The sequence below is a fragment of the Pecten maximus genome, chromosome 19 (assembly GCF_902652985.1).
Source record: "Pecten maximus chromosome 19, xPecMax1.1, whole genome shotgun sequence".
In the NCBI taxonomy this organism is placed as follows: domain Eukaryota; kingdom Metazoa; phylum Mollusca; class Bivalvia; order Pectinida; family Pectinidae; genus Pecten; species Pecten maximus.
The window spans coordinates 29,732,848-29,749,130 of record NC_047033.1 but is presented as its reverse complement, the minus strand read 5'-3'; the positions used below and the strand labels follow the sequence as shown (position 1 = coordinate 29,749,130).

At 36.4% G+C, this 16,283-nt stretch overlaps 3 protein-coding genes across 4 annotated transcripts in view; 1 reads left to right on the top strand and 2 right to left on the bottom strand.

Annotated features, from left to right (window-relative positions):
• LOC117317517 overlaps nucleotides 1-16,283 on the bottom strand; it is an 88,451-nt gene that overhangs the window by 51,467 nt on the left and 20,701 nt on the right. The window lies entirely within an intron of this gene.
• On the top strand, nucleotides 3,775-6,455 carry LOC117318147 (ATP-dependent DNA helicase Q1-like). Its single transcript, XM_033873165.1, is given in 3 exon segments — nucleotides 3,775-4,361; nucleotides 4,363-4,442; nucleotides 5,293-6,455. Coding segments are annotated over 3 exon segments (1,377 nt in total). The 5' UTR covers nucleotides 3,775-3,884; the 3' UTR covers nucleotides 6,113-6,455.
• LOC117318146 lies at nucleotides 6,651-13,862 on the bottom strand. 2 transcript variants are annotated; one of them, XM_033873164.1, is made up of 7 exons: nucleotides 13,790-13,862; nucleotides 11,800-11,838; nucleotides 10,651-11,215; nucleotides 9,706-9,875; nucleotides 9,339-9,455; nucleotides 8,533-8,736; nucleotides 6,651-7,610 (listed from the first exon to the last, which is right to left on the bottom strand). In XM_033873164.1, exons 3-7 carry the CDS (start codon nucleotides 11,036-11,038, stop codon nucleotides 6,696-6,698), a joined length of 1,794 nt encoding a protein of 597 aa, XP_033729055.1. In that variant the 5' UTR covers nucleotides 11,039-11,215; nucleotides 11,800-11,838; nucleotides 13,790-13,862; the 3' UTR covers nucleotides 6,651-6,695. The 2 variants fall into 2 exon arrangements, with proteins under 2 accessions (XP_033729055.1, XP_033729054.1); XM_033873163.1 differs by having other exon boundaries at nucleotides 11,800-13,847.

The following is a 16,283-nucleotide window of genomic DNA, read 5'->3' as shown; positions in this document are numbered from 1 at the left end:
AAACTGTTATTTTGCTTGTTTGGCTCAGTATTTTTAGTTTCCCACCACATTTGCCGGTTAACTTCACCAGTAATACATGGCTTACAGAAACAATATGGACACTCTTCATTTCCTTCTCTCTGCTCAATAATAAACTTATCATTATTAGTCTCATTATCTGACCCAGACTCCAAACAAGTCATGTCACACATGTGTTCATCAAAATCCCATCCATTGTGAAGAAATAAATGACGAATGGTATCCTTTTGAAGCTGTGTTACTTTCAGAGATATTGTTTGTTTTCCCTCCATTTCGTTCATTGTTCTAATCTGTACTAAGCCCCCTGAAGTAATTAGTTCTGACCAATACATCACAGGTTAAGGAGGGTGTGCATGGGGAAAACAGTGTTTACTCATTGTATGATTTCGAACTATTTCTATTTGAAAACTGAAAGATACAAACAATTTATCTTTTATAAGAATGTATCAATGGTCATTTAATATATACGTTGATAGAAGAAGTAGTAATAATATGTTACGTTCAGTACCCCTTCAGCGGCCCACTTGTCACAGAGGAGCCATGTGGCATTTTGGCGGGACCATTCTCAGGTATTCCTATAATGGTCACAGCCTAACACAGGGGTAATAAGCAATTGATCAGTGTCTACAATTTACAATAAAATCACCAAAAGGTGTAAATAAAATACTTTTAATATATTACAATCTGTTTGATGTAATTTTATGACTGGTTTTCAAGTTTTTTGTAGATCAACTACATGTTTGTATAAGTTTTTATAATTCCCTGGTTCCCCTTTGTGAGGGAATATTAGAATGTTCCATATCCAGGACACACATATGTGTGGGCCAAACTTTAGTTCATTATCAGTTTCTCATTTATACAATTCACAACTTTCAACATGTCGGAGAAAAATTAGAAATTCCAGCAGATTTTTCAAAAAAAGCAATATTACTTGGGAAATTACAAATTGTTAGAGAACATCTTATGAAAAAAATGAACAGACCAGTGAACAACTTTGATAAATTGAAAATATTTTGGACTTTTGGATTGAAGAAAAGAAATCCTGCAAGCATCACAAAGAAATTCCACCAATACCAGCAGCATACCTGCGTGCTACACGGAAGCAAGTGAATCAGAAGTTCTTTGTAACAACTCAAAACTCAGTTTCAAGACTTATGGAAATTGCAGCAAACCATGCCCGGCGGTGCCAAGGAAAATTGTTGGTAAAAACATCAACACGTAAAGGACATGTGGGTGTGTTGAAACTGAAATGCTCACATAAAAGTCGAACCCACCATACCTACTTATGGTCTTCCTCACCATACCTACCAACAGGACAGTACCTCATTAATGACAAAATTAATCATTCATTTGTCTGCAGTGGGATGCTGCCCTCCCATTATGGAAGATTTTGTAATGGGGCTGGCATTGGTATTCTGTCAGTTGAAAAAAGAAACAAGTTTTTCTCCACCTACAAGGACTTTGTTAAGCTTGAATATGATACATCCATCAATGATGCTCTTCTGGAGGAAGTTGCCAGCTATGAAGATCTAGACGGTATTGATATCATTACGGATGCTCGTCATGGCTGGCGCAAAAATTCCAAAGACACCAGTGTGGTGGTTATTGGAGACAAAACTCACAAAGTTCTTGACTGTGTTCACATAAGTAAGGTTGATGAACAAGTTACACAACGTCATGAGAAGATGGGAACAGAGAAGATATATGAATATTTTGAAAGTCAGGATATTTCTATAAGGACACATACACACGATAGAAATATGGCCATAAACAAACTGGTGAAAGATCACCCATTCACCCAAAATCAAAATGATACATGGCATGGTATTAAGAGTATGAAGAAATCTTTGTCTGCTGTCGCGTCAGGACCAAAGTACAAAGAGGGAAAGATTTGGTCTGAACAACTTAACGACAAAGTTGAACCCATCGCCACTCATTTCCACTGGGCTGTTAGAAACTGTGACGGTGATGCCAATGTTCTGACCAAGCTACTAGACAATGTAGTGGAGCATTATCGTGACAACCATACAGATTGCCCAAAATCATCACGATGTCAAAAAGATCCAAATTATGAGCCTTCCAGACTGGTGATAACTGATCCAGTAGCAGAAAAACTTCTCCGTGGTGTTATTCAAAATTCTACAGTGTATAAAAATCCTCAAGATTTCAAACTAGGAAAGGACACATATTTTGTTGAAAGTTTCAACAATACACTGAACATTTATGAGGATAAGCGTATTGCCTTTGGAAGCAAGCAATATCAGACTCGTGCTTTCCTCGCTTCATGTCATTGGAATGAAAATGTCAACAGACCATACACATCTATTTCATATCTGCGGGACCCTCATGCCCCTAGAAGACAAGCTGGTAAAAAGAATTACACAAAACAAACATTTAGATTCGTGCAAAACATTTGGAATAGGTATGTCTGTGAAGTTTACAGTCGGAGAAATTAAATTAAGTGGATTAACATCAATTTTGTGAGTATGTTGTTATTGTATTGTACACATGTAAACACAGCCATGTGCCCAGTCTCACTATTACTATTTATATCACAACACTGCTGCTTATCTCACTGTAGGCGTGCCGGTGTCCTTATAGGCTTAATTTAATGGCTGTCCGGGGGGATATTCAACTGGGTGAGATCGGGTCTTTAACAAATTACATGTCAACAGCAAGACCCAGGGTTTGCCATGATACATACTAAAAGTTTATCATGTTACTTCTGTGACATTGCACCATAATAGGGATTTATAGGCCTGTAAAATATCAATGTTTTGACTGGATTTGCTGTTTAGATGCCCCTTAATAAGGAAATTTACCTTTACACTTGTATCAAAGATGGCGGTATGTTTGAACTGATATCACCGTGTGTCTTGCTCGTTTTGGATTTTACTATTTATTGTCAAACATTTGAAGTAATGTGCAGGTTTGTTGCTTGAATATTCATAATAGATACCAGAATCGTCAATTTACATGTGTTTTTTTTATCCGAGAAAATTTTTACCACTGCTAATACTGCCCGATGTCAATCACATCGGGGCTTGCTACACTATCGGCAATGGACTTCATACCCTGCCGGAGAGCAGTGTAGGCAGGGTATGAATATTCGTTCTAAGGGTCAAGTGGTTTTTTGAAACGGGTGTTTTTTTAAAAAGCGCTTTATAATCGATTCCAATGTTGTATCGGTGCATAAATAGACATGGAATGATGTTACAAATTAAAATTAGACGATTCCATAATAACTTTAGTTCCTGATCCCAAGTAGGCCTAGTGATAAAACTGGTCACGACCGCGCTCGCCTCAGAAATTATACAAAACAAGTTATAAACAGGCAGTAGGGTACATAACACTATTAGTAACAAGACTGACAACACATTAAACTGACCTGGTGTTGTAATAACTTGGTGATCCTCTCTATCTGACAGTTTCCAAAGAAACTTCAGCAGCCGCTGAAACGATGTGGGGTGTTGAGCGCCATCGTCGACCGGTAGAACCTACTACCCACGTGATTAATGTAGTCACGCTGCGAGTAATTCGGCAAAACTCGGCAGATTCCGCTACTCTTTATCTTAGTGTGTTTCACAACCTAAAGGGCATAAATTGGACCACATTCCACAAAACCATGTTTGAAAACGTGAAGAGTTCAAAATTTAAAGTCCATGTTGTGATCATGATTTAAACTTTCTTGTCTACATTTTTTACAGGAGCATGCATGAACTCAATCGCAACTTCTCGTACAATTCCGTCAAAGCTCGGAATCATATCTCGAACGTAGGCCGGCGCAGTGATATGTTGTGAATGTCAACATTTCCTTCGCCGGATGTAACTGGTTCACTCGGTCCGAGATACTTCCGCAAAACAACATGGCTGATTTTTCCACGTGTTTGGAGTTCGCAAAAGCGAAACTGAAACTAGATTACGATCTGAAGGATAAACAGATAGATACACTCAGAAACGTGTTTATCGGGTCAGATTGCGTGTCTGTACTTCCCACGGGCTATGGGAAAAGCGTTATCTTTCAGTTGTTGCCGTTTTTGTTGCAACGGAAACGTCAACTGCAAACACCAGCGATCGTTATAGTTGTAACCCCTTTAAGCTCCATCATGGAAGATCAGGTGTACAGTTTAAGAGACAAGGGTATCAAAGCATGCTTTTTAAATATTGATGGAAAACATGCGTCTACATACACTGATGACAAAGTTAGTGATGACGATGATGATGATGACGATGATTCATGTGATATAAAGTTGCCTAAGTCTGTGTCCATGAATGACATCAAGAGAGGAAATTATAATTTGATATACGCACATCCGGAGACGTTAATCAATAGTAAGACTATGTTCCTCTATTCTCCGATCTTCCGTGTACCAGGCAAACGTGGGGGCAGTTGTAATCGACGAGGTACATATGATTACAGAATGGTGAGTGAAAATCAACAAGAGCTTAAAATTCAAATTTTGTATTTAATATCGTAATGTCATCAATATAAAAATATGTAATACCTTCAGTCTGTCCATAATGGAGCTAATATGGGTTACAACTAGATCAGATCATTCTGTACACTGAGACGTAGAATAAAGGCTTATGGAGACATTAATTACATTTATTACATAACACATGCCATTTGAGGTGCATTAAAGGGGTGCATTAAAAACGATGAAGCACACGTACATTAAACATGCAAATGAGCCTGGTCACTGTGGGAACAATATTGTGACGTCATATATAAATGACGTCACGCTATTGTCTCAGTAGTGAAAATGGGGCTTCCGTTAATCGTCGCTATATAGAAGAGAAGCATTGAGAATACATCAGTAAGCATGTTTTTCGAGTTATAAATAGAATCTAGCACTCATGTTTATGTCATATTGAATTTATTGAACTCGTTTAAGGTGCATTAAAGGGGTGCATTAAAAACGATGAAGCACACGTACATTTAACATGCAAATGAGCCTGGTCACTGGGAACACTATTGTGACGTCATATATAAATGACGTCACGTTATTGTACATGACGTCACGCTATTGTCTCAGTAATGAAATTGGGGCTTCCGTTAATCGTTGCTATACATGTATAGAGGAGAAGCATTGAGAATACATCAGTAAACATGTTTCTCGAGTTATATAATAAATAGAATCTAGAATTTATTGAACTCGTTTATTAATTTCATATGAAAATAATACACTTGTGCAATAAATTCAATATGACATGAACACTCGTGCTAGATCCTCTATGTAATTATCTATATCCGTGCTATCTCTTTATCTTCAGGGGAGAGAATTTCAGACCCGCTTTTAAAAAACTGGGTGAAACAACATGCATTTTCCCAGAGGCTGCACACCTGGCACTTACCGCCACAGCAACACCAAAGAAAATAAACGAACTATGTAAAATATTACAATACCAGCAGCCTCAGGTGGTCACTGTCAATCCCGACAGACCAAACATCTTTTTAAATATTGAAAAAAGGCTACCAAATCTCCACAAATTTGAAAAATTGGACAAAATAATTGAACCTATTGCCGACGGACTGAAGACTCAATTAGGAATCTTTCCTGTAACAATTGTGTATATGGAGAGCTTAGAAGCTCTCAGTTACTGTTATCAGTATATATCGTACTGCCTTCAGGAGTTACAATACAGTGGTGAACAACTTCCTGAGAACCGGATCTTCGGTCAGTACCACAAAGACTACACTGACGATATGAAAAGACACATAGTCACTGAACTTACAAAGGAAAATCCTAAAATTAGACTCGTTCTGGCCACAGTTGCATTAGGTATGGGTTTAAATGCACCGTCAATATCACAGATCATTCACTATAGACCACCAACTACCATTGAATGCTATATGCAGGAAATCGGCCGTGCTGGGAGAAATGGTCAGCCAGCTAGTGCCCTTCTTTACTACAACAACAGTGACATTTCAAAGGCTCGAAAAGGCATGTCTGACGAAATGATAAACTATTGTAAAAATGAAACCTCATGTTCTCGTACATTTTTGGTGCAGTATTTTGGGTTTGAACAAGTGCTTTTCAACAAATCACCTGTTGAATGTTGTTCAAACTGTAAAAAGCTGATATGGGACTGAATAGCAGCTGAACACTTCAATAGATGTAACCTATACACTGTACATAGTAAGGAAAAAAACATGTACACTTATCCTATTTTAGGATGATAGTGATGAACTATAGAGCTAAACAGTAATGCTGTTAGCCTTTACTCTCTGTCCAGCTTGTTTGATCAATAGACTTTTTGGCAATTATTTTCCTCTGAAATTTTGCATCCTGACATTACAATACATATATACATTATTGTATATATAGTGTATATGCATACCATATTTATCCTGCAATAATCCCAGGGGTCCAACACCTAAACTCTTGACTCAAAGTAGGGGGTGGGCTTATTACAATACAATGAAATAGCACTTGTAAGCATTTCTACTGAAATGTATTTCACATGGGTGGGCTTATTACACGGTATGGGCTTATTGTTGGATAAATATGATGTATCTGTTATTGCGAATAATGACGTCAAAACCCTGAAATTTTACTTGTCTCCTATAAGAAAATGTTATTAAAATTGGTTGGATATTTTCTCAAATGATCACCAAAAAAACCATTTACTGAACAATCTACATTCGTGTATGACTAAAACCCGCAACAGATTGACTATTCATCATCACTGTCAGATTTGTCACTGTCCTCATGGATAGCAGGCAGATCTCTTAACAACCTCTTTATAGTGTTTTTAATGATGCCTTTGAAATGACTTCTGTGAAAATCGAATGGAGAACGCTTGACTTTCTGTTGCAACTGACGTCCACCATGAATACTCCAAATATCCAATTTCTGTAGTGTTTTCAACAGAGCACTTGTGTCATCTGACCTACTACGGACCTTGTGTGTTGACTTCAGGTTCTTTACCTTTGTCTGCTCGTCAAAGGCATCACACACACTCGCTATTACTGGTGCTGCCCTGGTGACATTAACAATAGCCTTCTCGGTTTTGTTAGCACCCAGGCCACGAATAAGTTCCTTCAAATACTTGACTTCATTTTCCTTTTGAAGGTCTGCAGCCTTATTATTTCCAATACCACCGGTCGGATTTACAACAGAAGCTGCCCTTACTTTCATTGACATTTGTTGTGATAGAGTGTGTTCTGTTTTTAAGATATAGTCTATGCACTCAGTTAGATATTTCGACATAGCAGAATGACTGTAGAAAAATGGAATCATCTGCTTGAGAATGACATTGATTCTGTATATGTCTCCCTCGTGCAAAGCATCTTTCATTTGCAGAATAATAAAATACCACTGCATGAAATTCACCACATAGTTGTTGAGATCATCCTCAAGTTTCGGTGGTTTAAATGTCACGAACTTGATGGGTGCAGTCACTCCTGGTATGTTAACACGACATCCATGAAGTAGTGTGTCCACTTTGAGAGACACAATTACCTTTTTTCCTGCAACATCCAACACTACATTCACAGTACCATTGTCGGGGCGTGCCACAGTTGTGAATACTACTGGTGGCTGCGTCATGATGGATATCTGGATGTGCATCTCATCCGTGATTGGTTCCTGAAAAGTAACATGTACAGATGTATATAAATTATGTTGTTTATAGCTTAGGGCTATTCCAGAATTTGATGTGTGGTGGGGGCGGGAGGCATAATTTTGAGACCCCACCACCCATTAAATATTAAAAGTATAATAAAACTGATTTACTATTGAGAATACTACGCAGATGTAGATTTAACCCCACCACCCATTTATTTAATACTGTTGCCTCCTACCCCTCCCATACGGATATGTTTGGAACAGCCCTTAGTGGAAAAGTGCTTTGAACACTACAGAGGGTCCAGATTTAGTTTAGTACATTGGTTCAATTGTATTTTCCTTTGATGTGAGAAGTTGACATTCAAAAGTGTTTAAAATCTTTCTTTGAAGTTTGATGTAAAGTGTACATATACCTGTAGTGTACACCAAACAAAGACAAGAATGTGATCATAAATTGGTTTCATCCGTTATATGACAAACTTTAAACTAAATCTGGACTCTCTGTATATATATATATATCCATTGTATAATATAATATATTATACATGTGTACAGTTTGGGAATGTAGAATATTCCTTCATGCTGAAACGTACAGATATTTTAAATATTATTGAAGTACATGTAGACCCTCAACTTGAAGTGTATATAGCTGTATTTAATAGCTCCAGTACCGGTATATCCAATTAAACTGTCTTTGAGTTTTAATGTTTTAAACTTTGAAAAGTTATTCTATTATAGATTGCAGAATGAGTATACATACAATGTAATATTACTGTACATTGTGCATTAGTATAGTTAGTTTGGGTTGTCAATAGTCCGCTATTTAATAAATCTGGTTTTTGTAAAGATTCATGTATGTTGATAATTCTCCCCCTTTTTTACTGTTTTTGTCGCCTTGTCCGGACTTGTGATTTTGTATTGGATTTTGGTACTTTTAATTTACCTCCAGCTCAAATGGTATGAATATCTCTGCCACAACTTCATCCATAATGTTGTTAAAAACTTCTCTCTTCTTGGCATTGATGAAGCTGCGGATCTTGTCAGGAAGGGCATGGTGCATTGGTTTCCCATCTGTGATGTTGAAATGCTTCATGATGTAGGCAATGAAATAGCTGTGGCCACATGTCAGCACAAAGTCTTCATGTGCCTGTAATGTTGATGAAACAAGATTATGAAAAACTGGAGAAAACCTGGACAATATCAGTCAACTTCTCATATGCCCTCAATCTGTGTTTGTTACATTTAAAATTTATACATTCTTGTGACTTTAAAGTCATACAAATATTATCCAGACCAAAATAATGCAAAAAAAACATTACTAGTACTATTTTTGAGTATTAAAGTGTTTGAATTGAAGTAACAGCCCATCCAAGAGAAGGAGTCCATGGGCAGATTATCTAATATTTTATAGTGTGAAATTTTGAAATCAGGACTGGTATCTTCTATTTTATACACTGGTGGTCTTGATAAAAAAAAACTTGTCAAAGGTATTCTAAACACCTGTGTGAAGTTTCATAAAATTTGAATAATTGAAGCAACAAGATCTAGAGCAATGACGAGGCAAGTGTAACAGACGGAAAGATGGGCAATTTTTCCTATAAAACCAAAATAAAATATACCGATATGTCTGTTTCATGGAATGCTTATAAAATCTTTAAGGTTGGTTGTGATTTATAAGGGCAGCCTATAGGTCAGGTAACCCTAATTGTAAACATACATTTTTGGCCTTAAAATGACAAGACAACTTACTTTGAATCGACTCTTAACTTTCCCATTTACATTGGACCGTTGAATCTGGCACTTCATATTGGCTAAGGTTCCTGCATCCCGTCCTTTAGACAAATTCAGGAATTTCTTGCACAGCTTCTGTGTAGACAATTGCGAAAAATTTAATTAAATTTTGTACTTTTAAAATATTTCATTTAAAATTTTCAATAGATTTAAACAACAGCTAGACAACAAACAAAAATCTTAACCCAATGGTGGAGTCATTTTATCATCTTCCACCTGAGAAAGAGTGGTTTGTAATTGTATGTTGTATAATATAGATTGTGCATGTATACACTTAGTCTTACTGCATTTATTACATTTATTAACAATTCATATCTATATTTACCTCCAAGAAATCTTGAAGTACATGAAACATTTCCACCACCATTGGATAGAGCCTTTCAAACCTCTGCTCTGCTGTTCGTGCTCCTGCTCTCAATCCTTTAGCACCTTGTAATCGGACTCTTGTCAGCTGATCACCACCTACTGGAATCTGGAGATTATCCAATTCACCTCCTTCAAAAGATTTTAAAATAATATGAATGCAACATTTAAAAAAAATTCACAAAAACAAAAAAAAATGCATCAAGAATCATTCATATAAATAAATCCCATGTGCACACAAGAAAACAATACTTTGTTGTATCGATCCTGGGATATCATATTACCATATTTATCCTGCAATAAGCCCAGGGGGCCAAGATATAAACTTTGACTCAAAGTAGGGGGTGGGCTTATTGCAGGACAATGAAATAACATTGGTTGGGATTTCTACTGAACTGCAAAAGACATGGGTGGGCTTATTACCAGGCATGGGCTTATTGGCGGATCTTGCTTTTGTCGATTTCATGGGGTGATGAATTGAGTTGGTCTTTAAACAAATTTAATTAACTGCGGCGCATTGATACTGGCTAAACGGTGTGAAAATAGGCCACAAATTAATGCGCCAATGTTAATCTGGTCATCTTCATTGGCAAATGAGCAGGCAACAGTTGGTAGCTTCATTGAGTCCAGTTTGAAATTGAAATATTTTCAAACATACAACTGAAATTACTGTCTTTAATATGCAACATTATGTTAAATATTATATTTTTATAATTACGGTTGTCATGTCCTTGAGCAATGCACTCTACCCTAATTACCAAGCTTGGGAAGGTATCATAATTTGCAGCAGATCTCCTACATATATCAAATAAGATTTCACCTACAATTTACCTGGTCGTTCAGAGGGCAGGCATTTAAGGCAACAAGGTTCCCATAAAATACTGAATTTCCAACCATAATGTCTTACCTCTGCCAGCTGCTGAATACCAGTGGTTGGTTATCTCGGTGTACTCATCCAGGATGTGAACACAGTCAGAGTATGAAATCTCGTTGTTTAGGGATACTGGAAGGAGAAATATCTCAGATTTCTTGGCCATGTCATCTTCAAGTTCGTGTGGAATGTGATCTGGTAGTATGCTGTTCATCCACTCAAATCCAGGAACAGTTACCATTTCCCTTGCCAAAAGGATTTTCAAAGTGTTTTTGAACAGGTCTTTCTCGTTGTCAGAAGGAATAAAACAAGTGACCGGCACATCACCAACTTGGGGAGTTTCTGTATTTAGTCCTTTCAATTCAACGCGATCCAAGGTAAAATCGGTAGCAAAGAAATGATAGTCCTTGTCATGATTGTTCATCCTCACATCGTTGGTGTTGACCCTGATGTCTAGATTGTCACCATTGAGCTTTCCATCATGACCATGTGCCAACTGTTCAAGGAGACCACTTTCACTTTCTTTGCCGAAACTGTCAATGATATTTCGTTTGGAATCCTCTGTTAGAGTTAGATGGACCTTGTTCAGACGTGTGAGTAACTGTAAAAAAAAATGATGAAATAATTTAAATTAAAATGTAAACAAATATCTGACAATAATAGAAATAATAAATACATTGAATTTGTCCATTGCAATTTTTTTTTTGTAAACATTTCAATTAATGTAATAGTGGATCTGACTTGCTGTTCAGCGACAACAAGTTTCTGTTATTTAAAATCATAGTATGATCAGATGATTATTCCATCACAAACAATAATTAAATTCTAATTAATTTACATAAGCTCTGTTCTAGATCTGTTCAGTACGTACACACGTACACATACTTGTATGTATTTGACCTTTACTGTGTAGTCATTTATATTAAGCTGAGTTACATGGACTCTATGTAAAGTGTTGTAACTTATAAAATGCAATAAATTCATGATACAAACTTATTTGTACAATATAGTTGAATACACAAATACAGAGATACATTTTTACTATTTAATGGTTAGGTTTTGCAAATACAACTGTACATTTTACATGTATCTTTGTTGTGAAAAGTTTACCTCAGCGAAAAATGAAGCTTTGTATAGGGTTATAATCTGCTCCTTATATGGTTTAAATACTAAATTTTCACTTACTCAACACGGCAGGCATAGCAAATTCTGTTGTACTGACTACTGTAAAATAAAATAAAAACAAACTGAACAAAACAATTCATTAATGCAACAAAAAAGTTAGAACAGTAATAAATGTGTTAGTAGATCATGCATAAATAGAGGATCTGTCATGAGTTCCATTTATAGCGGATTTCAGATATGAGTTTATAGTTGCTGACATATTTCCCACCATATATCTGGTCAAGAATCCATTGTTAATGTGACGTCATAGCAACATGTCTATAACAAAATTTATGTACCGGTAATGGCTTTATTACACTGCATAATGGCAATTATATGACATAAATCCATGTCTATAATATTTGTAATGTATGAACTTGTCCTCAAATAAACCCTCTCCCAAATAACTAAAAGCTGATAGGGGGCTTATTTGTGAGCATTTCCTCTGTTAGTTACAGTAGATTTTGATCCATTTATAAAATATAACAATATACAGATGTACTAGTTTATACTTGCATACCGCTTCACCCTTCAAATTCAGGTTTAACAATGACACTACTGCTGACCTAAGCTAATGGGAGAGTATTACCGGATTACTTCCCCTCACAGTTGTGTTAGGGAATAAAATTGGACTTCCCTCCAGGATGGCAACCATTTCTACAATCATGGCATGCTTCTCCATAGCAGAAACAAGCAGATGTCGGTGATACAGAGGCTGTACACTGCATTGACGGTGGGGTACCATGTTGATGGAATATCAAATTGTAAGACTACATATTAATTATAATTACCGAAATTATTTTAAATAAAGGTTACCTAAATACTCTATTTTATAACTAAAACCTGTCTATAAATATAAAGGCCACCTGTTATAGCCTTATAGGTAACCTTTAGGACATGTTCGACTATATTTCTATCACTATGCCACAGTGATGGGCCATGATTACACTGAACAGTATAATTGATTACTTGGGGTAATTTTGTGTAATCGATTCAGCAATTTTTTAAAATATTTCCTGTAATTATAATATGTAGTCTTACAATTTGACATGCCATCAAAAATGTATGTGATGGTAAATTCAATAACTCAACTTTTAAACTGTTTTTATATGTCAATTATATAACCATGTTATACCTTATTGTCTGCATGGTACCTCACTGCCAATGCAGTGTACAGCCTCTGTATCCCCGACACCTGATTGTTTCTGCTATGTAGAATCATGCCATATACTGTAGAAATGGTTGCCATCCTGGAGGGTAGTCCAATTTTACTCCCTAACGCAACTGTGAGGATTTTCAATAAATCTGGACACTGAATAGACATCTCCGCTATCACACTCTCAAAATAATGAGGTACTTTCAGGTATAATGGACTCTTCTTAAATAGCACGCTGCACCCTGGTGCACATAACTGTTCGAGTTCTCTGTCCAAGTTTTTAAGAAAACTATCATCCTTTGTACAGTCAAGGCAGTCATCAAGCACAGATCCGACGTCAAAGTCATTACTAATACCAAAAGATACAGGTGGTTTTCTATACGAGTGGTCAAACAAAAGATCATTGTCACTGCCGGGCTCACAGTTTTCTTTATCATCTTTAGGAGTAGGTTGAGTAAACTGTATTCTGCGTTTAGAACTAGATTTTCTTTCTATAGGCCTAACATCATCACTGATTTTCAACCTCTTTAACTTCTCTACAGACCTTTCTAATCTCTCTGCTACTGTCAATTTCAGAGCTGATGGTGGAGTTTTCGCACATCTTTTAAAGTCAGCTGATTTATTTAAATTAGAAACACACTCGACAGCAACTTGACGAAATTTAGAAAACTTATCAAGAAAAACGATACAAGAATCACAAATGAAAATGTTATCAAATAAAGAGCTGGGAATGTCTAGAGAAATCAACTGGGATAGAACGGTATGCACATTCAAATTTCTGGCCTTGTTGTTATTGAGATTATGCAAACGCTTTTGCTCACTGGCACAGGTAACACATTTTCTAATTGTACGTACTATGTTTTTCCTTGGCGTATCCATAGCCGCATGGGCGCTGACATCTTGTTTCTTCGGTACACCTCGGTCTGACCCTTAACACCAGACGATACCGAATGCGGCCTACGTTCGAGATATGATTCCGAGCTTTGACGGAATTGTACGAGAAGTTGCGATTGGCATGAACTATGGTAATACGTAATATAATACACTGTACATTTGTCAGTGCTCTAAGATAGACAGTTAATCTATAGAAGGATTTGACGTGAGTAAACTCAAATTTCAAATTTTTGAATACTGGTCGCAATCACAGGCGCTTGCATAGAAAATATGACTTTCAATTTTTTGATATGACAGTGGTATGTGTAATCTGTTAAGTACATATCAGCTTAACAGATTACACACACCACTGTCAAAAAAAATGAAAATAACATCTTATATGCAAGCGCCTGTGGTCGCAATGACAGGTGTTGATTTTTTAATTCATTTTTTTCCTTCTTTGTAATTGTGTAATTATTATGAAGTGATCCTTGTGGTTTTACTTTCCATTCGTGTGTCGCAAGTCCTATCTTCTCTTAAAACAGGACTTAAAACAATATACAAACATTTTCGGAGAACTACGAATTCTCAACTTTGAATTGGTTAGTATACCGCTAATCAATTACCAGGTGTAAATTACGGTCCACAAGTTCGTCATACCTGTCACTGCACCACAGGTGTCTGTGATTTCTGGCGTTCTAATCAGCACACGCTGATACATGTAATTGCTTGTGAGTTGACGCGTTTGGTTTCCATTAGCCCGAGTTTTCTCTGGCCCTGTCACCATGTCTGGTGTAGGGCCCCTACACCAGACATGGTGACAGGGCCAGAGAAAACTCGGGCTAGGTTTCCATATACATGCATTTCAAAAAAAGTTCCGAAGATATGGTTTTACAGGTTGTATGTAAATTGAGCATGAATTTGGTCAAGATTGCGTTTATACTATAGGGAATACATTCCTAAGTTGTTAAAATAAAACACATGATTTTTGGAATTCAGTGATTTCGTTTTCCCTATACAAGAAACACAAATTCGTATCTCAAAGGTTTGCCTATAGAGTAATTAACCGAAGTTGGCTCATTCATATACCCGAAATGTTGACAATTTACTCTTTGAATCTTGTCTGGGATTTACTAATCTTTCATGGACAAGTTTTATCAATTTCGGACAATTATTCGAAAATCACAAATAGCGGTATCTTCAAGTGTATTTGCAACGTATCCATTGCTGTTTTGGCTCATACAAATATCATACTGATATTTTACGTGTTTTTGTAACTTACATCAAAAAGTATATCAACTTGTTTATTACTTTGAAACTGAAATCTTTTACTTTTTAAAAACATTTTTGTACATAGTTTGGACATAATTATTCCCTAATTAACCAACTCTGTACTTAGACACGTTAATTGAGCTATAAAGCGGCTTGTCAAACAACATTTACGTTCACAACATGTTTTGGTTATTTGTCCACTTCCCCCACTCTGTTAGATTCTCATAATCCCTTTTGTGTTGTCACATAAGAAATCTGGTCCTGTCCTAAACATATTTTCTACCCTTTGTTACCAAATTATCGGCGTGTCCGAGTCAATTAAGGCTCAGGTAATGTTACGTAATCTTTCGGCCAGATTGGTGTTTTTCTCTCAGTTCTTTGTCCGAACCCACGCTAAGATTCAACCAATCAGCAATAAGGTCCGACTGGACATACATTTTTTTTATGAGGCCTCTCAAAGGTAAATCCAATACCTCACCTTAGTAAATACTACGAATAACCCTCCTGGAACCTCACCGATATTGGGGGCACCTGAGTATGTAGTGTGTCGCGTGTCCAGCTAGTCACTTGAGGCTGCGACCACAATAAAGACCACATCTTACCAGGCTGTCTCCATTATAATTTACAGGTGAGCAATTGTTTTTATTTTTATTATGTTGTATTTTTGTATTTTGATTTTGTAAACTGACTTTATTCATATTCATGTGTATGAGATCATTGTTTATTAGTATTATAGACTTTTCATGTTCACAATGTATTTTTTTACACACTTACTTTAAGTCACACGTACGATAAAGAATTTGTAATTTTCCCACTTGTAATCTGTTCGACCTTCAGATTTTTTTAACTACGGTAGAGTTTTGTTAAGTTTTGATAGGTAGAATTTTATTTAATATCCTACAAAATAATCATATTTTGGACAAAAACATTGTACTTTTCTGTAACAAAGGTCTTACACCTTTGTGAAACTATGTTTGGAAAGGATTGTAAAGATTCAAGCTAAATAGATCATTAACTAAAGCTTTAACTATTTATTTACATTAAATTTATAACTATCAAAGATTACGGTATTGTTACCGCACTTGTTCGCACCAAATTATTCAAATTGCTAGAATAGAGTTGCGTCCCCTGATAAATTCATAACATCCGCCAAAGGACGGCAAACACATGTTTGTATGATTTTAAAACATAGTCTCATCGGGCT

Excerpts from the sequence above, each read along its gene's own strand:
- LOC117318146 (XM_033873164.1), bottom strand. The coding sequence starts at position 11,038 with ATGAACAATCATGACAAGGACTATCATTTCTTTGCTACCGATTTTACC. Across the intron at positions 9,456-9,705 it reads TACTTCAAGATTTCTTGGAG|AAGCTGTGCAAGAAATTCCT; the intron begins GTAAATATAGAT and ends TTGTCTACACAG. Across the intron at positions 7,611-8,532 it reads TCATACCATTTGAGCTGGAG|GAACCAATCACGGATGAGAT; the intron begins GTAAATTAAAAG and ends GTTACTTTTCAG.